Source organism: Marmota flaviventris, chromosome 18 (genome assembly GCF_047511675.1).
Source record: "Marmota flaviventris isolate mMarFla1 chromosome 18, mMarFla1.hap1, whole genome shotgun sequence".
Taxonomy (NCBI): domain Eukaryota; kingdom Metazoa; phylum Chordata; class Mammalia; order Rodentia; family Sciuridae; genus Marmota; species Marmota flaviventris.
Window position 1 is genome coordinate 31036033 of NC_092515.1, and position 23964 is coordinate 31059996.

Here is a 23964-nt window from a genome sequence, read left to right on the forward strand (position 1 = left end):
TTGGGAGGCTGAGGCAGGAGGATTGCCAATTTTGAGGCTGGTGTGGGCAGTTTGGCAAGACCCTAGCTCAAAAAAAAAAAAAAAAAAAAAATGTTTTTCAAAAGGACTGGGGATGTAGCTCGCTTATAGAAAGCTTGTCTAGCATGTGTGAGGCTCTAGGTTCAATTCCCAGTACTGCAAAAGGGAGGGGGTCTTCATATACATAAATGCTGTAGTTTATACCTAACAAAGCACTTTCATGTACATTTTAAATGTATTTCATATCATACAGTACATCAAATCTTGATTTTATTATTATGGATATTTTCTTTTGAAAAGAGGCAAACTCCAAGTCCTCCTATCCTGGAGAAAGTAGCTATTACTGCCTTTATTAGCAATTTTATCTATTTATTGTGTTTATCACAAATAACAAACCTAACTTTGAGTCAAAAATAATTTCAAAAACCTTTGGTGGGGACAGGTAGGACAGCAGCCAGGATCTTTGTGTATGTGCGCTTGTGGGAGCACTACAGATTGAACCTAGAGCCTCACTCATGTTAGCAAGCACCTGCTCCTCCACTTTGATACACCTCCACCCTGTAGGCATTTTAAAAACAAGTTGAATCATGTGTCAATCTTTTATCTAAATCTCAATTTTAAAATTATGTAATTCTGAAAAAATACAAATATTTATCATTGTATATTTTAGGGTGTTTTTTTTTCCTTTTTCATAGTGCTAGGAATCAAACCCAATGCCCCAAGCATGCTAGCATGAAATTCTAGTACTGAACACATTTCCAGCCCAATATTTTAGATTTTAAATTAGACATTTGCTTCTGTCTGTTCAATCTATTGTTCAAATTGATTTGTCTACTTAGTCTGCTTTGCTGCGGTAATTACATTTCTCACTATTTCTTTTCTCAAAGGTATAAAGCCCTAATGAAATTTTTTTTGTTAGCTGGAAGGCTAACCTACAGTTTTGGGGTTTTGATGTTTTTTGTTTTACAGTGCTAGGAACTGAACCCAGGGCCTCGCACATGCTGGGCAAGTGCTCTACCCCTGAGCCACATCCCCAGCCCTCACCTGCAGTTGCTTATGTGAAGCCCTTTTGTGGGAAACCAGCCACAGTTGCATTGAAAAATGTTTAGTACCTATTTAGCCTCAAGTTGTATTTAAATATAATACCATACATTCTATTAAGAACTTCAATAGAGCAGTGTTTCTCCAAGGTGCCCTCTTTTTCTTTTAAATACATGTTTTTTAGTTGTAAACGGACATAATACTTTATTTTCATGTGGTGCTGAGGATCAAACCCAGTGCCTCACGTGTGCTAGGCGAGTGCTCTACCTCTGAGCCACAACCCCAGCCCCCAAGGTGCTCTCGTGAAGGTACCAGCAGCACCAGCATTACCAGGTGCCTTGTTGTTAATGTGGATTTTCAGCCTCACCCTCAGACCCTCTGCATCAGGAACTCAGTGGATGGCCCACCAACCCATTTTTTTAAACAAACCTTCCGGGTGATACTGTTACACACTAGAACTTGAAAGCTACCTGTCTAGACCAGAGGTGAGACATATCTCACATGCTGTAAAACTCAGTTTTTAAAAGTCTAGAGTTATTTTTAAAAGTCTTGGTTATTTTTGTAACTATCATTTTAAAGATGTACATTTTAAATTATCTTTATTCTTCATGTTCTGTGTTCTGTTTACCTTGGAACTAAAACTGTTTTACCACATTCTTGCAGCAGTCTTATTCAAAAAAATGATTAAATATACCCCAAATGAAATACTTTTAAATAAATTTTTTTTTCACAGATACGAAAAGAAGGGAGAGGTAAATACAGTCCAGATCAGCTATGTGTTCTCGACAATGTGAAGATGAATTTGAGAAGGTTTGTTGCTTATCAAGAAACTGTTGAGAAAAGACTAACTTCTTGAACCACGGGAAGAGAGATCCGGGCTAGAGGATGGAGCTCCGTGGAGAGCACTCGCTTAGATGTGCAAGGCCCTGGGTCCCTCTCTCCACTGCAAAGAAGAGAGACGGGGAACGACAAGTTCTTCCCCAAAGTATTTTTGGCTGAGAATACTAAAGGGATTCCTTTATATGTTTCTTAGAGGCCTTTTTTAATGCCTTTATTCTGAACATTAATTTGAGGTTCATAAAAACTTCAAATCCTGTCAGAAACTCCTGGTTAAGCCTTGAGATCCCCGAGCATTTCTGATGTGCTCACTGTTGTCCCCAGTGTGTTGTCATCACTCAAAACAAAACATGGAAATGCAGCTCAGCCTCAGGTGGTTCTTAACTACGGTGTGAACAGGAACGAAACCTCAATATCATTGTCCTTGAATTTTGCAAGAAAGGAAAGCCCAGATCATTGCTTGGGTACTTTATTAAAGCCTGTATCACTTTATATTAGCTGAATCTATAACTGAAATATGAAGACAAACTTTGCAAAGTATTTTTTTGGTATGAAGTAGTATGTACCAATTATGAACTTTTGTGAAGAAATTAATGAATTGAGTTTGTATGTTACCCTCCAAAGATTGTACTGATGAGCTAAATGAGGTGATCGCCTTCCTCTTAAACAGGAAGGTCTGATCAGCTATTGTTTTGTAACACTGCCCCTTGATTTAATTTGATATAGAATGAGAACTGGTAGAAAATATTTTTGAATAAATGACTTTTTAATTGAAAGCTTTGTGTCTTACAAAACCTTTTTTACAATCTTTTTTTCACCAAATATTCCTATTCCTGGGTGGTTAACTTGCTAAGGAATATGGCTTCAAATATATGAGACCTGAAAAAAGACTGACAGCAGGACTTTCCAGTATTACCTCTCAATATCCTTGAGTGACAGTGTGACAACAGGGGATTAAGGTGGAAATTTCAATGCACATCATTGGGATGAGCCCGTGGCGCATCTCCGTCACCCAGCGATTTGCCAGATCAGAAGAGTCGCCAATGGAGATTTGAAAATTTATCATTGATGTATATATGTATATTTATTTTTTTGAAAATCATCCAGAACAGTACCTTAGAAATACATAGCACTGTAAGTGTTGGGGTAGGAACTCCGTGGTGATTCTTTGTTTTAGAACTTTTTTTTTTTTTTTTTTTTAAGATGCAGAGTCTTGCTGTGTGATTCAGGCTGGCTGGGTCCTCATGGGTTCAAACAATTTTTCTTCCTCAACTTTCCTAGTAGCTGGGACTCTAGACAGGCACTGCTGTACCTGACCAAGGATTTGGGGGTTTTTATTTTTTTAACTGCGTGTAATTTTTTCAAGCGTGTGTACATTGTGTAACACTTAAATCATGTTAAACATTTATTTCCTCAAGCATTCATCATTTTTTTATCTTAAAAACTTATGAAGTCCTTTCTTCTGGCTTTTTGACATGTTGTTAGGATGCAGTGTTGTGTTATCTGTAGTCCCCTGCAAAGCAGTGGCACACCAGAACTCCCTGCTCCTATCTGATCAGCCTTCCCCATCCCCCTCACCCCTCGACTCTCCACAGCCTCTGATGACCACCATTCTGCTCTCAGATTCTATGAGATCAACTTTTAAGAATTCCACATGAGATTATGCTGTACTTGTCTTTCTGTGCCTGGCTTATTACAAATAATGATCTCCAATTCCATCCATGATGTTACAAACGACAGGATTCCTTTCCATACTTTTTTATGGCTGAATACTATTCCTTTGTGTATATATAGCACATTTTTAATTATCAGTTGATGGACACTTAAGTTGTTTCCATTTCTTGGCTCTTGTGAGTAGTGTGGCAGTGATCATAGACATGCAGATGTCTCTCTACCATACTGGTTTCATTTCCTTTGGATATATATCCAATAGCAGGACTCTTGGATCATGTGGTGGTAGTTTTTGGTTAGTTTTGTTTTTAATTGTTTGAGTAGCCTCCATACCATTTTTCCATAGTGCCTATAGTAATTGACACTCCTACCAACAGTGTGCAAAGAAGGGTTCCCTTTTCTCCATATCCTCACCAACACTTGTTTTTAGTGTTTTGAGTAGTACCTATTCTTACTGGGGTGAAGTAATTTTGTGTTTTTACATTGCCTGATGATTAGTGATATTAAGCTCGTTTTCATATACCTGTTGTCATTTGTATATCTTCTTTTAGGAAACACCTGTTGAGATCTATTAGTTTGTAAATGTTTTCTCCCATTCTGTAGGTTGTCTCTTCATTGTGTTCAGTCTCCTTTACCATGTAGAAGCTGGTTAGTTCAATGTGATCCCATCTGTCTACTTTCACTTTTGTGTGCTATACTTTTGGGATCTTATCCAAAAAAAAAAAAAAAAACTCTTGCCTGTCCCAATACCCTGAAGCCTTTCCCGTTTTATTCTGGAAGATTCATAGTTCCAGGTCTTAGGTAGCTAAACCTTGAAAACATTTAAGTTGGTTTTTGTCACTGGTGAGAGGGATCTGGTTTCGTTCTTCTGCATGTGGATGTCAGTTGTCTTAGTACCACTTACTGAAAAGACTGTCCTTCTCCTAGCATTTTTGTCAATAGTCAGTTGACTGTGCGTGTATGGGTTGACCCTTAGGCATCTGTTCTGTTCCATTCATCTGTGTGTCTATTTTTATGCCAGTTGCATGCTCATTTTGATTAATAGAACTAGTAATTTGATTACTAGAACTAGTAGTGGTGGAATGCCTCCTGCTTTATTCTTTTTGCTCAAGATGACTTAGGGGGTTTTTTATATACTTTTTTTGTATAAATTTTCAGAATTTTTTTTCCTGGTATTTTGATAGGAATGATGTCAAATCTGTAGATCATTGGGTGGTAGGGACATTTTAACCATATCAGTGCTTCCAATCCATGAACATGGGATGTCTTTCTGCTTTTGGGTTCCTTTTCAACTTCTCTCATCAAAGTTTTATAATTTTTCATCATAGAGATCTTTTACTTCTTTAAATTTGTTCCTGTATGTTTTTTGTAGTTATTGTATATGAGATTGCTTTCTTGATTTCTATTTCACAAAACTTGTTATTAGCATATAGCAATTGCTGCTGATTTTTGTATGTTGATTTTGTGTCCTCTAACTTTGCTGAATTGGTTTCTTCTAGTAGTTTCTTTTGGGGTTTTCTATATATAAGACTTTGTCATCGGCAAACAGTGACAATCTGACTACTTCTTTTGGATGTCCTCTATTTTTTTCTCTTGCCTGGTTGCTCTGGCTAGGACTTCCAGCCCTCTGCTGAATGAATGGTGAAAGTGGGCGCCCTTGTCTCATTCCAGATCTTAGGAAGCTCCCGGCTTTTCCCCGTTCTATAGTATGTTATCTGCCCCGTCCTCCTCCTTGCGTCACTGGGATGAATCCCACTGGAGGGTGGTTTTTCTTTATTCTTTTTCTGTGCAGACGATCAAACCCAGGGCCCTGTGCATGCTAGGCGGGTACATTACCACTGAGCTGCATCCCCAGTCCCCTGTGAGTGATCTCTTTAATGGACTGTTGGATTTGGTTTACATATTTTGTTAAGGATTTTTGCATCTGTGTTCATGAAGGATATTGGCTTGTCAAATTCTTTTGTTGTTGTTATTTTATCCTTTTCTGGTTTTGGTTTCAGGGTAATAATGCTAACCTCATAGAATGTGTTTGGAATCGCTTAAGGAAAATTAGAATTAGTTCTTCTTTAAGTGCTTGGCAGATTTCAGCAGTGAGACCATCTGGTCCTGGGTTTTTCGTTGATGGGACACCTTATTTCCGATTCAATCTTGTTCCCTGTTATTGGTCTGTTCAGGCGTTCTATTTCCTCATGATCCAGTCTTGGTGAGGTATATACGTGTCTAGAGGTTTGTCCATTTCTTGTAGGTCATCAAATCTGTTGGCACATGGTTGTTCATAATAATCTCTAGTGAACCTTTGTATTTTTGTGGTGTCAGTTGTAGTGTCTTGCAGGAAGCCATCCGTGAATTACACGAGGCTTTTCTCTTGCTTGGTATGGAAGCCAGGAGATTTAGGTTTGGCATTGCACGCTATCTGTGACTCTCCCGCAGCAATAGATTGCCCAATGCATGTGATCTTTATCTCCACTCTGCTTGGAAGATACCTCACGGTAGCTCCAGAGATGGGTGTAACCCTTTGGGAACTGGACAGCCCACCTTTAACCTTTTTTGCTGAAGAACATTCTAAGGAAGGCCTTTGATGTTTCTCGATATAAATAAAGCAGGTGTGGGCTCCATTTTGGCCAGAGTCTAGAAGCTCGATCCTTCTGATTGGCTTGCCCACTCTGCCCCCACTTTTGAAACTGCTTTCTGTGTTCTGTGATATTTTTTATCCTTCTGTTTTTCTTGGCTTTTATTTCTCAGCTAGCTCATTCCACCAGTGGAACCCCATTTCCACCACCCATGTGGGGCACAGGTGAGAATGTCTCCCTTCTCATTTCTGATTTTATTTATTTGAATTTTCTCTCTCTTTTTTAAGTCTAGCTGAAGATTTATCTTTCAGGAGTTTCTGCATTTTTGACATAAACATCGGTTGCTATCAACTTCTTAGTCATACTTTTTGCTGTATCCCATAGGTTTTAGTATGTTGTATCTCCATTTTCATTTGTTCAAGAAAATTATAAATTTCCTTCTTGATCTATTGGTTGTTCAAAAGTAAGTTAATTTCCATGTATTTGTATAGTTTCCAAAGTTTTTCTTGTTAATGATTTCTAGGGTTTTTTTTAACATTTATTTTTGAGTTGTAGTTGGACACGATATCTTTATTTTATTTATTTATTTTTTACATGGTGCTGAGGATCGAACCCTGGGTCTCACACATGCTAGGCAAGCGCTCTAATTACCCACACCCCAGCTGAGATTTCTAGTTTTATTACATTGTGTTTATAAACAATAGTTGCTATGATTTCAGTTTTTAAATATTTGTTGAAGACTTGTTTTGTGGATCTATCCTATTTTTTCCCTTTTATTTCCCCCAAAGCTTTATTAAGGGAAAATTGAAGTACAATAAAACGCACATTTGAAGTATGCAGTTTGATCAGTTTTGACCTGTAGGTAACCAGTACAATCAATATAGAAAGCATTTCCATTACCTTTCATCTGTCCTTCTTGAAGAGTGTTCCATGGGCTCAGAACATACATGAGGAGGGAGGTATGTATTCTGCAGTTTGGTGGAATGTTCTACAGAGGTCTGATGGGTCCATTTGGTCTAGGGTGCGGTTTAACTCTGCTGTTTCTTTCTTGATTTTCCAACTGGATGAGTCCATTGCTGAAAGTGGACTGTTAGAGTCCCCAGCTGGGACTGTATTGAAGTCTGTCTGTCATTTTAGGTCTGTTAATATTTGCTTTATATATATTGGGTGCTCTGATATTTATATGTTTTTAGAATCATTTCCTCTTGCTCACTTGACCCCTTTATCCTTATATAGGAATCTTGTCTCTTTTTACTGCTATTGATTTAAACCCCATTTTATTTGGCATAAGGGTGGCTACACCTGCTTCCTTTGGGGTTCCATTTGCAGGGAATATCTTACTCCATGACTCCACCTTCATTCTGTGTGTGCCCTGAGAGGGGATTGAGTTTCTTACAAGCAACATAGAGAATTGGAGAATTTAATACGTTTAGATCCGAGTAATTATTGTTAAGTAAGGTCTTACTACAGTCATTTTGTAACCTGTTTCTGGCCAAAGATAATTTAAATATTCCACGTGCTATAGCATGTTTGCCCAAGGAAGTCAAAACCACTACTTTACTTTTTTTTTTTTTTTTGCCTTTAAAATGGAAACACTTGGGGCTGGGCTTGTAGCTCAGTGGCAGAGCACTTGCCTAGCATGTATGAGGCACTGGGTTGGATCCTCAGCACCACATAAAAATTAATAAAATAAAGGCATTCTCTCCATCTACAACTGCAAAAAAATAAAATAAAAAGTAAAATGGAAACACTTTATTTTCAAAGAGAATTGATATTTAAATGTCAGTCACTTAATTACATTTCTCTTTTTGCAGTTTTATCTTTTTGTCTTTATTTAGTCTTTAAAAGAAATACCTTTGAACCATGGAGATAGGGGAAAGTCTTATCTCTTCAGCATTCCTGTTTACCCAGCTCTGTTGGCTTGCTCCTGCCTTGTTGAAATTGCATGGACCAATACTGATTGAATTTTATCCATATATAGAACATCAACAACTTCAGAACTCTCTGCCACATCCAGAAATCCTGTGGTAAAGTTATGTAAGAGTATTTTAAAGCATTTACTTTGGAAGGTCATTTTATAAAGAATGGATCTTTAGTTTGTGTGAGAATTCTTTTTTTTTTTTTTTTCTTTTTTCTTTTGAGACATCTGTCTCACTCTGCTATCTGAATTGGCCTTGAACTGCCTGCCTCAGCCTCCTGAGTAGCTGGAATTACAGGTGCATGCCACCACCATGCCAGGCTCCGTAGCGTATGTTTAGTTCAGATATTTTATCCCCTTCAAATAAAATCTGTCCTTGTCTCTATCTTGTTAATGCTTAGATGTGAGTCTTCTGATTTAAGTAGACTATGTCACTATTAGATTGTCACCAAGGTAATTCCTGCTCCTTTGGATGCCTGTGCCCCAAGACTTGGAGTGTTGTAGGAGCACTGCAGAGTTGTTAGGTGACCTGAGATGTACATGGTAGTAGCAAGAGGTCTGTGATTGTTATGGTGTTTCTTTTCTTCTTTTCATTTTCTTTTTCTTTTTTCTGTGTGTGTATGTGTGTGTATGTTCGCGCACTCATATCCTGGGGATTGGACCCAGGGCCTCATCCATTGCTAAGCACACACCCTCACTCTAAGTTACACCCCTATCCCTGGGGCAGTTCTTGCTAGACCATGCCTATGAGTGTACTGAATCCATATTGAACTGTGTTCCATAGCCTACCTATTTTCAGAACCTTATTCTCCTACCCTATCCTCAATCTCATTTTGTGAGCTCTATAATCAACTCGTTGTTGTTGTTGTTGTGCTGGGGATTGAACCCAGGGCCTTGTGCATGCAAGGCAAGCACTCTACCAACTGAGCTGTATTCCAGGCCCTAATAAACTCATTTTTATAACCATGATGAATTTCTGCTGCTTGTAGCCAAAACCCTGATTAGTAAGTAGCATTCTGGAACTTTTTCTGAATACATTCATATCTTAGTTTGTTTCGTGTTGCTATGACAAAGTACCCAAGGCTGGGTAACTTTTTAAAGGAAAGATTTACTTAGGTTCAAAATTGTGGTCAAATTTGAGGATCTGCGTCTGGTGATGGCCTTCCTGCTAGCAGAGTCCCAAGGCAAGAGACAGGGAGCAAGTCTTAATTACCTCTTCAAGGTCCCACCATCTCCTAACATTAGCTTTGGGAAATTAAGTCCAATACAAATTTTGGCAGGTCGAACCACAGCTAAACCATAGCAGTCCACCTATACATACATACATTGTCATGGAAACAATGTTCTGAAAATTGGCTTTTTTCCCCCCCTTTAACAGTAATTTATGGATATAATACACATGAGAATCATGTTTAGGTCTTAGGATGGATCTTTTTTCCTTGAACACTGGAAATTACTTCATCTCTACTTGCTATTTTGTTACATCTTAGCTTGATAGATTGAAGTGAACTTGTTTTTCTTGGCCTGTTCTTGAGACAGCACTTTCAAACGTTCTTTTGAGCCTTCCAGCAGTTTAAAGAATGGAATCTGGCTGGGCTCCATCCATTGGGCATGCCTGTGATCCCAGTAGCTCAGGAGACTGAGACAGGAGGATCATGAGTTCAAACCCAGCCTCAGCAATTTAGCAAGGCCTTAAGTAACTCAGCGAGACCCTGTCTCTAAATAAAATACAAAAAGGGGCTGGGAATGTGGCTCACTGGCTGAGTGCACCTGAGTTCAATACCCAGTACCCAACAAAACAAAATGTCCTCTTAAAAAAAGACGAAAAAAAAAATTACACACACACACACGCACGCACACACCAGATTGGGGATGGAGATTACATCATAACAGAGACTGGTCCTTTTCAAAGATCACCTGGCCGGCCTCTCTTTCTCCCTTCCCTCCCAGCCTCTGCCAGAAGAGGCCAGCTCCACCCCCTCCACCCCATGCTTCCTGACCCGCATTTCAAGGTCCCCGTGGATACTTCCTGTTTCAGCACTTGCCTGCCTTCCTTTCTGTTAATGTCTCTACATTTTGGACTCCTCCCTCCACGAAGCTCCAGATTGGCTCTGCTGATTTCCCTTTTGGTCACACTGCTGTCCTCGGCCTGCCTCTGAACTCTTCATGTTCCCCAGAGTCCATCCTCAGGCAGGGTCCCCTTCCCCTCTCACCCCACTTGTTCTCCACGGTTTCCACTCTAACGCCTGTCTTCAGGGACCGCCTATAGTCAAGGACTCCAGAGTCCATGTTCCAGCTCAGCTCCCCGGAGCACAGCACAGAAAGTCCTTCCAGGGGCTAGGCTCAGTGGTAGAGCACCTGCCAGCACTCGGAGCACTGGGTTCGATCCTCAGCACCCCATAAAAATAAGGCAATCAAATAAAGGTATTGTGTTCATCCACAACTGAAAATATTAAAAAAAAAAAAAAAGTCTTCCAATGCCCACTGGGTTCTTATTCCGAGTTATCACAGGAATGTACATTTTTTTCTGAACACTTGAAAAATGCAATAGTCTATTTGCAAATTTCCTCATTCAACATCTGATTTTTTTAGAAAACAAATATTGCCCCCATTTTACCTTCTCTCCACATTGGAATAAAAATAATCTATTTGGGGTTGGGGTTGTGGCTCAGTGGCAGAGTGCTTGCCTGGGTTCGATCCTCAGCATAAAAATAAATAAATAAGATAAAGGTATCTGTGTCCATCTACAACACACACACACACACACACACACACACACACACATACATATACACATATATGTATTTGGGAAAAAAAAAAAAAAAGAATGATCTTTTTCAAGCCAGGCACATGGTGCATACCTGTAATCCCAGCAACTAGTGGGGCTGAGACAGGAGGCTGGCCAAATTCGAGGCCAGCCTCAGCAACTTAGCAAGACCCTGTCTCAAAATTAAAAATTAAAAGGGCTGGGAATGTAGCTCAATGGTAAAGAGCTCCTGGGTTCAACCTCAGTACCAAAGAAATGATGATAACCCTTTTCAACTTTTAATCCAAGTAAATCCACAATAAACTGCATATATTCATGATGTACAACATGACATTCTGAAACATGTAAAATGGTAAATTCTTTGTGGAATGGTAAATCAAGCTAATTAACATATAAATTACCTTACTCATTTCTGGTGAGAACACTTAAAATCTACTCTCTAAGCAATGTTCAAGTACATGATATATCGCTGTTCACTGCAGTCACCGGCTTATGTAACAGATCTCGTGAACAAACCAGAACCTTTTTGAAATATACTTTCTTGCTTTTGCATTGTAGCTGTTCAGTGGTTCCCATTACCCACAAGATGAAGTTCAAAATCCTTCCAGGACCTGCAAGTAGGAAAATCACCTGCCATGTTGCCTGAGATAGTGCAACTACTTTTTTCTCTTTTCTTTCTCCCCTTTTTTTTTTTTTTTTTGGTGGTACTGGGGATTGAACCCAAGGATGCTCTACCACTGACCCCCATTCCCAGCCATTATTATTATTATTGTTATTACCATTTTTTAAGTTTTTATTTTGAGACAAAGTTTGTTAAGTCCCTCAGGCTGTCCTCAAACCAGGGATCCTCCTGCCTCAGCCTCCCAAGTCCTTGGGGTTACAGGTGTGTGCTACTGCCCGGCTCAGCCTTTCTCCTCCTCAGTTGTTTGAATGTCCCATGCTCCTCCACACATGCCTACCCCCGCCTGCCTTCTTTTCCCTCTTCATCTAGTTAATTCCTATTTGTCCTTCAAAATTCAGCTCAAAAGGCAATTCATAAGGGAACATTCTCCAACTCACTAGACAAGATCAGGAGTCACTGTTTTGGACATGCATAGCATCGTGAGTGCATTTATGAGGACCCTAACTTTGTGCGGGCTCACTGATAGACAATGAGGACACCAAAGCAGGCAAGAATGACATGGTCCTTGTCTATGCAGAGCTTATGGCTAGAGGGAGAGACATCATCAATGTATAATAACAAAAACAACAAATGCTACAAAGAAACGGTATATGCTGCTCATGCTATAAGAGGCTTGACCCAGTCAGGGAGGTCAGGAAAGCCCTTCCTAGAGAAGCAATAGAAGCAGTGGACTGAGTGAAAAGGTAGCATGACGATTTCCAGAGTGAGCAGCATGTGCAAAGATCCTGGGGCTTCAGGGAGAGCAGCAAGACGAGGGGCCAAAAGACACTCTGGTGAGGTGGGAATGCACTGCCATGTGCCCTTCATCCAGTTCACGAATTGACCTCCAGGCCCTTGTAAGATGTTATGTCTTTGTCCTAAAAACAATGGAAATGTGAAGACTTCAGAGTATTTTTAAGTTTGCATTTTGAAAACCTCTGCCCCTGGCTGCAACTGTGGAGAAAGGATGAGAGGAGAAGCAGGCGGAAGTCGGAAGAGTTCCAGGCCACTGGTACTTTGGTTGGTAGCTTTGGTTCTAATCAATGTAGCGTTGACCTGGAGGGACTCAACAACAAGTGGTGAAGGGTTAACGTGAAGGGGAGACCGTAAGGGGCACTGTCAAGGCTGACTCAGGTTGTGGCTATAGGGTTTATTGGATGATGTTCCGTTTACCAAAATGAGAGGCAGTCGAAGGAAACGAGACTGGGGGAAGCCGGTGGGCTTATTTTGGGTATGTAGCTATATCCGTGATAAAAGAAAAATTCTCCTAAGGTTAATTTCAAGGGCCAGAGGGAGAGGAAAGAAGAGATAAGGAAGTGAATCAGTGAACAGCTTCAGGAAAATTTTTTTTTTAAAAAAAGAATGTTTAAGTTGAAACCTGGACTTGACCACCAGGGCCACCGCTTGGTTATGTAGAACCTTCCTGGACCTGACAGTTGACTCCTCCTTACAGACGCCCTGCTGTCCCAGAGCTCCCCCCCCCCCCGCCCCCGTTCTTCCCCATGCCCCATCTCTAGCCAGAGCAGGGCACAGAGCTGTCCTTCCCCAGGGCTTACAGGACATGCCCTTAGCTCTGGTCCTGAGGACGTTCCGTGGTGCCCCCTCACCCCCCAGCTGGGAATCTGCAGACCCTCGTCCCAGGACTTGGCCCTTTGGCTGGCTAGCATCGGAGCACTCCATAACCCTTTTATTTCAGAGATTCCTTCCTCCCAAGAGTTTTGGTTTAATATCAAGATGATTTTGAGGGCAAATAACAAAAAGTGCGGTTCCATTATCTTAAATTGTTAATGAATTTGTTCTCTTACAGGGAAAAAAAAAAAAAAAAGGAGAGAACTGGTCAATCCAGCAACTCACTGGTCTCACCAAGTGCACGGATCCTCGCTGTGTTCTCCCTGGGCCTCCATTCACACACGGGCCACTCCCCTCCATGGCAGGAAGATGAGAGCAAGAACTTTTCTTTTTTCTCATTACGCCGCTCTTTCACTTTTCCCCCACCTTCTGGTACTGGGGGTTAAGTCCAGAGGAGCCTTTCCACCAGACTACCTCCCCAGTCCTTTTTACTTTTATTTTGAAATTGCAAGGCTGGTCCCACTTCCGCCCCCTGGATAGCTGGGGTTACAGTAGTTTGCACCACACCTGGCCATTGAGTGTCCTTTTTTTGGTACTGGGGATTGAACTCAGGGCTGCTTAACCACTGAGCCATATCCCCAGCCCTTATTATTTTTTATTTTGAGATAGAGTCTCACTAAGTTGCTGAGGCTGGCCTCAAATTTGCAATCTTTCTGCCTTAGCCTCCTGAATTATTGGCAAGACAGGTGTGTGCCACCATGCCCAGTCAGTAAGTGTCTTGTTAAGAACTAAATACATTTCCTAGAATCTCTTCCAGAGAAACCACTCGGTTTTTGTCATGGTCCCTAATGTTATGTTCTATAACAAACAACCTGAATATAAAGTAGCTAACCCAATGCACATTTATTCCCCATTCAAATCACAGTCCTATGCAATTTGAGTGTCTCTTTGAAGGATCTAGGAACCTTCTTTTGCAGGCTTCTGCCACCTTGGAGTCATTCTTATAGCCTCGTGGTTGGGAAAGTAGAAGAAAGTGACTTAAGGATCTCATTCAAAATTTTGGAGCCAAGCTGGCTATGGTAGCACATGCCTATAATGCTAGAGACTCAGGAGGCTGAGGCAGGAGGATCCCAGGTTCAAGGCCAGTCTGGACAGCTTAATAAGACCCTGTCTTAAAAGAAAATTGAAACAAAAAACAGGACTGGTGCCGCAGTCTGGCTGGGCACAATCAGGAGCCACTTGTCAAAAGAAACTAACTTTATTTTTAGAACCAAACACGCCAAACAAACAGCCTCTCAGGAAAAACCCTCAGAGCCTCAACTGCCACCACAGGCTTTTTTCAAGCCTCTCTCCCCCCCCACAAGCTTCTTCTCCACCTCCCACAATCCTCCTGCTCTTGAGGCCGATTGGCTGGGTCACGTGGGCAGAGCCAAAAAGTCCCCCAATGAGCAGCTCCGTGGTCTGAAAGGGCAGGGAAACAGTCCAATGAGCATCACCGCAGAGGAGCCAATCAGCTAGATGTTGCTGGGGCCGAGGAGCCAATCAGCTAGATGTTGCTGGGGCCGCTGTGAGCCAATCATCAGCCGGCAGCTGGATTGCTGGCAGCTGGAAGTTTGCTGGGGCCCCTTCGGCTGTGGCTCTCAACATCTCCCCCTCTCTGTTTAAACAACAAGCATGTGGCTTAGGGACCGTGCCTGTTAGGCAGTCCAATTCAACATATGGTCCTTACCCGTCATCGGATGAACTGACCTCTAGGCGTCAGCCTCCTGTCTTAGGTTGGTACCACTGCAATTGGATCATACCCGTCACTGACTACCGGTCCAGCATACAGCTATACTTGTGGATAGGCCTTTGCACCAGTGGGGGGGTGAGGTTCTTTGCCTCACCTCTGTTGGCCCCCAAATTTTAGACCATCACTAGTAGAGGAGGATGCAAAATGCCATGACATTAAGCCAATTGAGGGCTCCTTTGAAAAATTGTACCACCGGTGACATCATCAGCAAAAATACCCCAACACTACCACAAGTCGCTGCACCAACAGATAGTTCAAAATGCATACAGGTGAGCTCACAATGTGTCCAGGCAAGTTCTGCAAGCAGTTCAGTGATGGCTATTGTAGAAGGTGTAGATTGGTTTTATCTTTGACTTCACCAGCACTGGGATGAAGATAGGAATTCTGGCAATAATGGCTAAAGAAAAAATTATGTAACATTACAGAAGGCACTAAAAGAAAACAATTTTCTTAACAATTTACATTGTCTTCACCGGCACTGGGATGAAGATAGGAATTCTGGCAATAATGGCTAAAGAAAAAATTATGTAACATTACAGAAGGCACTAAAAGAAAACAATTTTCTTAACAATTTACATTATCTTTAAGAGAATTATTAAATATAATAAAAGGAAAGGTGAAAGTAAACAAACAGATCTGTTAACCTTCTTTTTTGTTTACATATTAAAACAATCCTCAACAGTTGTTTACCCAATATAAATTAAACCATATAAATCACGTGAAAAAAAAAAATATTTGGATCCATTTTATCATGAGCGCTCATCATATATGATATATGGACATTCAAACATATAACACAAAACACAAGTGTGCACACATAACATAATACATACAACACATAACATTATAGTAAAGGCCTTATAACTTTTTACAGGTGAAATCTCCATTGCAATGTTTAAAAACTCTATAGTCAAAAAATAGAACTGATCAGCAAAACATTAACCTAGGTCTGTATGAGCTCAAAAAACAAAATAGAACTTCATGATATGGCAAAGGGCAATAATAAAATAGATATTGAAAAAAGCATCCTGGTTCTGTTGCAGATGTAAGAATAGCCAAACTGGAGTTTTGGATATCAGTTGTTATGGATTTGAGCCAAATCATCTTCTTTTTGGTCTGTAGAAATCGCTTTAGTTAATCTTTCTGGAATCCAAATCGGCTGCTGTTCTCCCTGTGGAAACACATAAACAGACCCCCGACTCCAGACAATCACTGGGTCAGGACCTTTCCATTGTCCTGTTAGAATATCCTTCCAAAGTACCTTGGGCTTATGTACATTTTTTGGACACATATGCCTTTCCGCAGCACTAAGTCCTGATGAATCCAAATTTAAAAAGTTTAGAGTAAAAAGGGTTATTTTAAGTTTATCTTTGGGGAATATATACCCCTTCCCAATTCCTTCTTTTTGCTTTAATAAGTACATTTTAATAGTTTGATGAGCTCTTTCAACTATGCCTTGTCCCTGTGGATTGTATGGGATTCCTGTTATATGAGTAATGCCAAATGTTGAGCAAAATTGTTTAAAAGAGGTAGAAGTATAACCAGGGGCATTATCTGTTTTTAACTGTTTTGGAACACCCACAGTGGCAAAATTTTGTAAGCAATGAGCTATAACATCTTTAGTTTTTTCTCCGGCATGAAGGGAGCCCATCAAAAATCCAGAAGAAGTATCAACTGTAACATGCAAATATTTTAATTTTCCAAATTCTGGCAAGTGTGTGACGTCCATCTGCCAAATATGGTTAGGTATCAATCCTCTAGGATTGACTCCAAGATTAACTTGTGGTAAAAAGGTCACACAATTTTGACATTGTTTTATTATTTGTCTAGCTTGTTCCTTAGTTATTTTAAAACGCTTTTGTAAAGTATTAGCATTGACATGGAACTTTTTATGAAAATTTATAGCTTCTTCTAGTGTAGAGAAAATATGTATGTCATGTGTAGTTTTATCTGCTAAATCATTGCCCAAACTAAGGGCTCCAGGCAATCCTGTATGTGCCCTGATATGTCCTATAAAGAATGGATCTTTTCTGTCCCAGATTAGACTTTGTATAGTGGAAAGCAAAGAGAAAACAGTAGAAGAAGGGGAAATCCTACCAGCATCTTCAAGAGATACTATAGCATTAACTACATACTGACTATCAGAAAATAAATTAAATACAGAATCTTTAAACATCACAAAAGCTTGTAAAACTGCATTAAGCTCTACCTTTTGAGCTGATTGTTTGGGTACTAAAAATGTAAAAGTTTGATCAGGGGTAACTACTGCTGCTGTACCATTATTTGACCCATCAGTGAATATATTTGGAGCATTCATGATAGGTGTTTTTCTTGTCATTTTTGGAAAAATTACAGGATGCAATGACCAAAAAGACAATAAAGGATTAGATGGTAAGTGGTTATCAAATGAAACATTAGATTTGCACATGATTATTGCCCAAGTATTTAACTCATTAGCTAACTCATCAATTTGATTCATAGTATATGGAGTAATAATTTTATTGGGAGAAATTCCAAACACTCCCTTTGCTGCTTTTATTCCTTTGAGTATTAATTGTCCTACAGCCTCAGGATACCTAGTAAGAATAGTGTTAGGAGAATAAGATAAATGTATCCATAATAATGGACCTTCTTGCCAAAATACTCCTGTAGGAATATTTTTTGTTGGTAGTACAATAAATAATAAAGGCAAACTTATATCAATTCTATCCAAATGCATATTTTCCATATATGTTTCAATGATTTTTAATGCCTTTCTTGCTTCAGGCGTTAACATTCGGGGTGAATTTGGATCTGATGGACCTTTTAGGATATCAAATAAAGGTCCCAACTCTCCTGTTGGTATACCTAAATAAGGCCTTATCCAATTTATGTCTCCTAATAACTTTTGAAAGTCATTAAGTGATTTGAGTTGATCTACTCGTATTTGAATTTTTGGTGGACGGACCATGGTTGAGGATAATAGAACTCCTAAATAATTAATTGGAAAATTTAATTGTACTTTATCTATTGCTATCTCTAGATTATAATTTTTTAATAAGTTTGTAAGTGTGGCATAACATTCTAGCAATGTGTTTTTATCTTTGTGTGCTAATAATACATCATCCATATAGTGAAATATTTGTAGTTCAGGATTTTGATTTCTAAGTGGCTGGATTGCTTTGTTAACATAAATTTGACACATAGTTGGGCTGTTAGCCATCCCTTGAGGGAGTACTTTCCATTCATATCTCTGATCAGGACCTTCATGATTCAGTGCAGGGATAGTAAATGCAAAACGTGGACTATCCTCAGGATGAATTGGAATTGAAAAAAAACAATCTTTAATATCTATAACTAAAACATACCAGGTTTTTGGCAAAGCAGACAACTGAGGAATCCCTGATTGAGCAGGTCCCATAATAACCATCTCATTATTAATGGCTCTTAAATCTTGCAATAATCTCCATTTACCAGATTTCTTTTTGATGACAAAAATGGGAGTATTATGGGGAGATACAGAAGGTTGTATATGTCCTTCTGCTAATTGTTGTTTGACCAGGTCATGGGCTGCTTGTATCTTTTCTTTAGTCAGGGGCCACTGAGGAACCCATACTGGTCTTTCTGATTTCCAAGTAATTTTTATTGTCTCAGTGGCCCTTTCTGAAAATCCAACCCATGTCTGTCTGTTCCTTGATCTATTTGTATTGGTGCTGCTATACCTTGTTCTTGTTTTTCTAATCTTTTTCCTTTCCTAAAACCTTGTCTAGTCATAATAGTGGGTGCATTTTGGTTGATGTTATTTGTTAATGTCAAACCTAATTGATCTAGGACATCTCGTCCCCATAAATTTACGGGAAGATGATCCAATACATATGGCTGTATAGTTCCTTCACATCCTTCAGGATCCTTCCAATCTAATACCATTGCACTTCTATGGGGATTAGTCGCCACTCCTAGGCCTCGAAGCGTTTGAGTGGCTTGTTGTAATGGCCAATGTTTTGGCCATTCTTGACGAGAGATGATGCTAAGGTCTGCACCTGTATCCAGTAGCCCATTAAATTCATGTCCTTGAATATTTAGTTTTAGCATGGGGCGAGAATCTAAATTTAAAGAAAGCATAGCCCAATCTACACCTGTGGAACCTAATCCCTTGGAACCTCTTTCTACAGTACGACTGGAAAATTTATCATGTAGGCTGGGTATTATTAGTAACTGTGCTATTCTATCTCCTGGTGAAATTACTGATATACCCTTTGGAGAACTGGCTATAATTTTTATTTCACCTTCATAATCGGGATCAATTACCCCAGGACTTATCATAAGTCCTTTTAGAGTAGAAGAGCTGCGTCCCAATAATAAGCCTACTGTTCCTTTGGGAAGAGGTCCTTTCACCCCTGTGGGAATGATTTGAACTCCCATCTCTGGAGTTAGTACTGCTCTGGCGGAGGCGCAGATGTCCAACCCTGCGCTCCCTCTGGTTTGTCTGATGAGGGATCTGATGGACAATGTGTCCTGGGCACTACCCTGATGGGGTTGCTGGGTTCCTCCAGTGCTCCGTATATTTGTGGTTTTGGGCCCCGGAGCATTGGGCCCCCTTGTCCATTTTTTGGCAATGGAGCCTGATGCCTTTCTCCACGATATCGTGGATAAACACCTGGTCCTTGTTCGTTTTTTGATAATGGAGTACCCTCTATGGTGGTTTGAGAACAGCATTCATTAGCCCAATGTCTCCCTCTACGGCATCGTGGGCAAATACCTGGTATTCTACTCCTTGGATACCTAGTTTTGTTAAACCCTCCTCCAATGGGGCAATTCCTTTTAAAATGTCCTGTTTGTTCACAATTGTAGCATGTTCTTGGCCTGGCATCTAAAGCCTGTTTTACTGCAGCTGCCACAATTTGCCCTTGTTCATTAATGTCTCTGGCATCTAAAGCCTGTTTTACTGCAGCTGCCACGACTTGCTCTTGTTCATTAATGTCTCTACATAATTTAATATATGTGTTTAAATCTTCATGTTTCCATGGTCTAATGATATCTCTGCACCAACGATTCGCTTGCTCATAAGCCAGGTGTTTTAGTAATGGCATTGCTTGTTCTGTATTCCCAAAAACTCTGGTAGCTGTTTGAATAAGCCTATCTACAAATTCAGCATAAGGTTCATTAGCTCCTTGTATTACCTTAGATAATTGACCTTGTAAACCTCCATGTCCTTGTAAAGTCTTCCATGCCTTAATTGCATCTGCAGCAATTTGTGCGTATACGCCAGGATCATATGCAATTTGTTGCTGCTGATCCTCATAAGGTCCCTTTCCTAACAACATATCTAGATTTCTCTGAGGATAACCAGCTGCTGCATTTCGCCTAGCCGTCTCCTTGCAAAATTCCTCATTGGCAACCTTCCATAACAGGTATTGTCCTCCATTTAGCACAGCTTTACACATATTAGCCCAATCTGCTGGCGTCATGTTCAAGTTGTTAATGGATTCGACCAAGCTTACAGTGAAGGGTGCTTGAGGACCATAGGTTGTTACAGCCTCTTTTAGCTGCTTCACTGTTTTGAAATTTAAAACTTGGTAAAATCGCTGCCCTCCTGCCTCAAATACAGGGCATGTTAATATTTGAGATCTTGTCTCAGGATCCCAACTATCAACTGCGGGGGTTGGGGACCTCCCAGCATATGGAGGTGGCCTTGTTAGTTGGACACTTACGTCCTCTGGTGATAGAAAGGTGTTAGTAGCAGTCTCCTGTAGAGGTGGTGCTGTTGGTTGGACACTTACACCCTCTGGTGATAGAAAGGTGTTAGTAGCAATCTCCTGTTGTAACTTTCCCCCTGATGGCTTTTTCTGTTTTACACTTTCTTTCTCTGTCTGACTAACTTGAGAGGCCTTCTCTTTTACTTGAATCTTTTCCTCTGTCTGACTAACTTGAGAGACCTTCTCTTTTACTTGAATCATTATGTCTTCTCCTTCCTCTACCATTGTCTGAACTGAAGGCTTTGGACTAAGCAAACAAGATACGAACGTCCACAATGGCAATGTGCCAACTGGCAGAGTCCCTGGGCTTTTCTTTTCTATTCTTTTTAAATCTTCACCATGATGGTTCCATTGTGATATATTTAACAACTCCTCCTTAAAAAGCCATGGGCTACATTTTTGTATTGTATCAACGTATGCCCTGACTGCTATTGATTTTACTGGGATGCCTCCTTCCTCTAACAATTTACTTAACACTCTTTCAGTTTGTTTTTTACTAATTTCTGATCCCGTATTTCTACTATAATACAACCCAACAAGATGACGCCAAACAAAACCGAGACAGAATGAGATAAAAAGGGAACAACAAAAAGTCATTATAGCCTTTCTATCCTCCTGACATGTGCATCCGTCCTTTCTCCCTATCTGTTCCTCAGACGTAAATAGTTTTTCCTCAGATGTGAGCGGTTTTTCTTCCGTCTCACTCATCTCCAGGGACAGGCAACTTAAAACAAAAGTGAAACAAAATAACAAAAGAAGAATCTTAAAATGGCTACCCATCCTCTCGCCCTGCCCTCAGGGGCGAGCAGTTTCACTTACCCTCAGTCGCTCCCAGTGCGAGCCACCAGATGCCGCAGTCTGGCTGGGCACAATCAGGAGCCACTTGTCAAAAGAAACTAACTTTATTTTTAGAACCAAACACGCCAAACAAACAGCCTCTCAGGAAAAACCCTCAGAGCCTCAACTGCCACCACAGGCTTTTTTCAAGCCTCTCTCCCCCCCCACAAGCTTCTTCTCCACCTCCCACAATCCTCCTGCTCTTGAGGCCGATTGGCTGGGTCACGTGGGCAGAGCCAAAAAGTCCCCCAATGAGCAGCTCCGTGGTCTGAAAGGGCAGGGAAACAGTCCAATGAGCATCACCGCAGAGGAGCCAATCAGCTAGATGTTGCTGGGGCCGAGGAGCCAATCAGCTAGATGTTGCTGGGGCCGCTGTGAGCCAATCATCAGCCGGCAGCTGGATTGCTGGCAGCTGGAAGTTTGCTGGGGCCCCTTTGGCTGTGGCTCTCAACAGACTGGGGTTAGAGCTCAGAGGTAGAGCACCCCTGATTAAATCCCTAGTAACACACACACACACACACACACATACACACTCACGTACACTCACACATACACTCACACACACTCACACTTGACGCCAAGCTCCAAAGTGGCAAACACTGTTTTAGTTTACATTCTGTTGGCCAAGAACTAGCCTCCCACCCTAACCTGACAAGAAGGGAGACTGAGAAGTGTGGTCTCAGTCTGTGCCCAAGAGGAGCAGAAAGGATTCCCCAGCAGCAGCCACTGAGCTATGCCTGGCATATCAATGGCCAGGATTAGGTCAGATACCTTTTCCTACATCTACCACTAAAAAAAGGGAGTGAGGTTACCATGACAGCATTTAGAGTACTCGTGTCTGTGTGAGGCTAGGTCTCCCTCCTCGACTTCAACCAAACCAGGTGGGGCTGGGGATGGAGCTCAGGGTAGAATGTGGTCCAGTGGGTGCCCAGTCCAGGGTTCAGTCCCGGGCACTGCAAAAGCAGATCCCAAGAGCTCAAATGCAAATATTGCATTGCCCCCTTTTCAGGCCCAGAGAGGATTTTGCCACTTCATCATTGATTTTTTTTTTTTTGAGACAAAAAATTTCATTTTCATTCAAGTCCATTGATTCCTTCGTTGTATAAAATGAAAGTGAAAACCAGACGACCATCTTGATAAGTGCAGAAAAAGTGTTTAACAGAGATCTGATACTCTTGGCAAACTCGCAACCAGTCTCAGCCTTATAAAGATCTCCACAAACTCATAGCTAACAGTACGCTTAAAGATGAAAGACTCGAATTATGTCGGCCCAAGATCAGAATCAAGGAAAGGATTTCCATTCTCACCTTGTTTATTTATTTGGACTGGGATTGAACCCAGGGTTGCTTTACCACTGAGCTACATCCCCAGACCTTTTTTTTTTTTTATTTTTTGTTTTGAGATAGCATTTCTCTAAGTTGCTGAGAGTCTCCCTAAATTGCTGAGGCTGGCTTCTAAGTTGGGATCCTCTTGCCTCCTGGCCTCTTGTGTTGTTGATGCACCATTGCACCCAGCATCTCTCCACTTTTATTCACTATTATAGTAGAGATCCTAATTGGTGTAATCAGGCTAAATAAATACATTACTGAGAGATATACCTTTGGAAAATAAAAAGCAAAACTATTTATGGTTGACATTATTATTATTGGATGTAGAAGATCCTAAGGAACATTCAAAAAAGCTACTAGAGCTAGTAAGTGAAATTAGCAAGGTCACAGGTGATAGGAGCGATATACAAAACAGTAAGTTGCATTTCTCTACGTTAGCAATGCACAATTCCAAAGAATAATTATAATATTGTATCTTAGTAGCATCCAAAAATATATGTAAAAATAAATTTATAGAAAATATACAATATCTGCACATTAAAAACTACAAAACAGGCCGGTGAAGTAGTGCCCGCCTGTAACCCCAGCTACTCTGGATGCTGAGGCAGGAGGAGAAAAGTTCAAGGCCAGTCTGGAAAACTTAGTGAGACTCTGTGTCAAAATCAAAATATTTTTTAAAGGCCTAGGGATGTAGAGCACACCTAGATTTGATCCTCAGTACTACAAACAAACAGAACTACAAAACATTGTGGAAAGAAATCAAAACCTAAATAAGTGAAGAAGTATACCATGTTCATGGGTGGGAAGATGTCAGCTCTGCCCAAACTGATCTATCTCGGGTCTTGTTGCTCTTTTTCAGTGCTGGGGGTTGAACACAGGGCCTTGCCCATGTAAGTACTCTAACAATGGTCTACAGTCCTAACCCCAGAAATGCAAAAGGCATGGAATATTCAAAATGACTTTTTTTTTTTTGTTTTGTCGAAACAACTTTCGTTGCTTACAATACTGAGGATTTAACCCAGTGATGCCATACCACTAAGCTATAGCCCCAGTCCTTTTTTTTTATTTTTATTTTTTGGTAGTTCTAGATGGACAGAATGCCTTTATTTATTGTTATTGTTATTTTTTTTAAATGTGATGCTGAGGATCGAACCCAGTGCCTCACACATGTTAGGCAAGTGCTCTGCCACTGAGCCCCAGCCCCAGCCCCGGAGTCCTTT

At 40.6% G+C, this 23964-nt stretch overlaps 1 protein-coding gene across 2 annotated transcripts in view; it reads left to right on the plus strand.

The window, feature by feature from the left end:
* Heatr3 (HEAT repeat containing 3) overlaps positions 1-2672 on the plus strand; it is a 32960-nt gene extending 30288 nt beyond the window's left edge. For both annotated transcript variants that reach the window (XM_071604167.1, XM_027939200.2), the window contains one exon: positions 1793-2672. In XM_071604167.1, coding sequence (XP_071460268.1) covers positions 1793-1915 — 123 coding nt within the window. In that variant the 3' untranslated portion in view covers positions 1916-2672. The remainder of the gene's footprint in view (positions 1-1792) is intronic.
* Positions 2673-23964: the final 21292 nt, after the last annotated feature.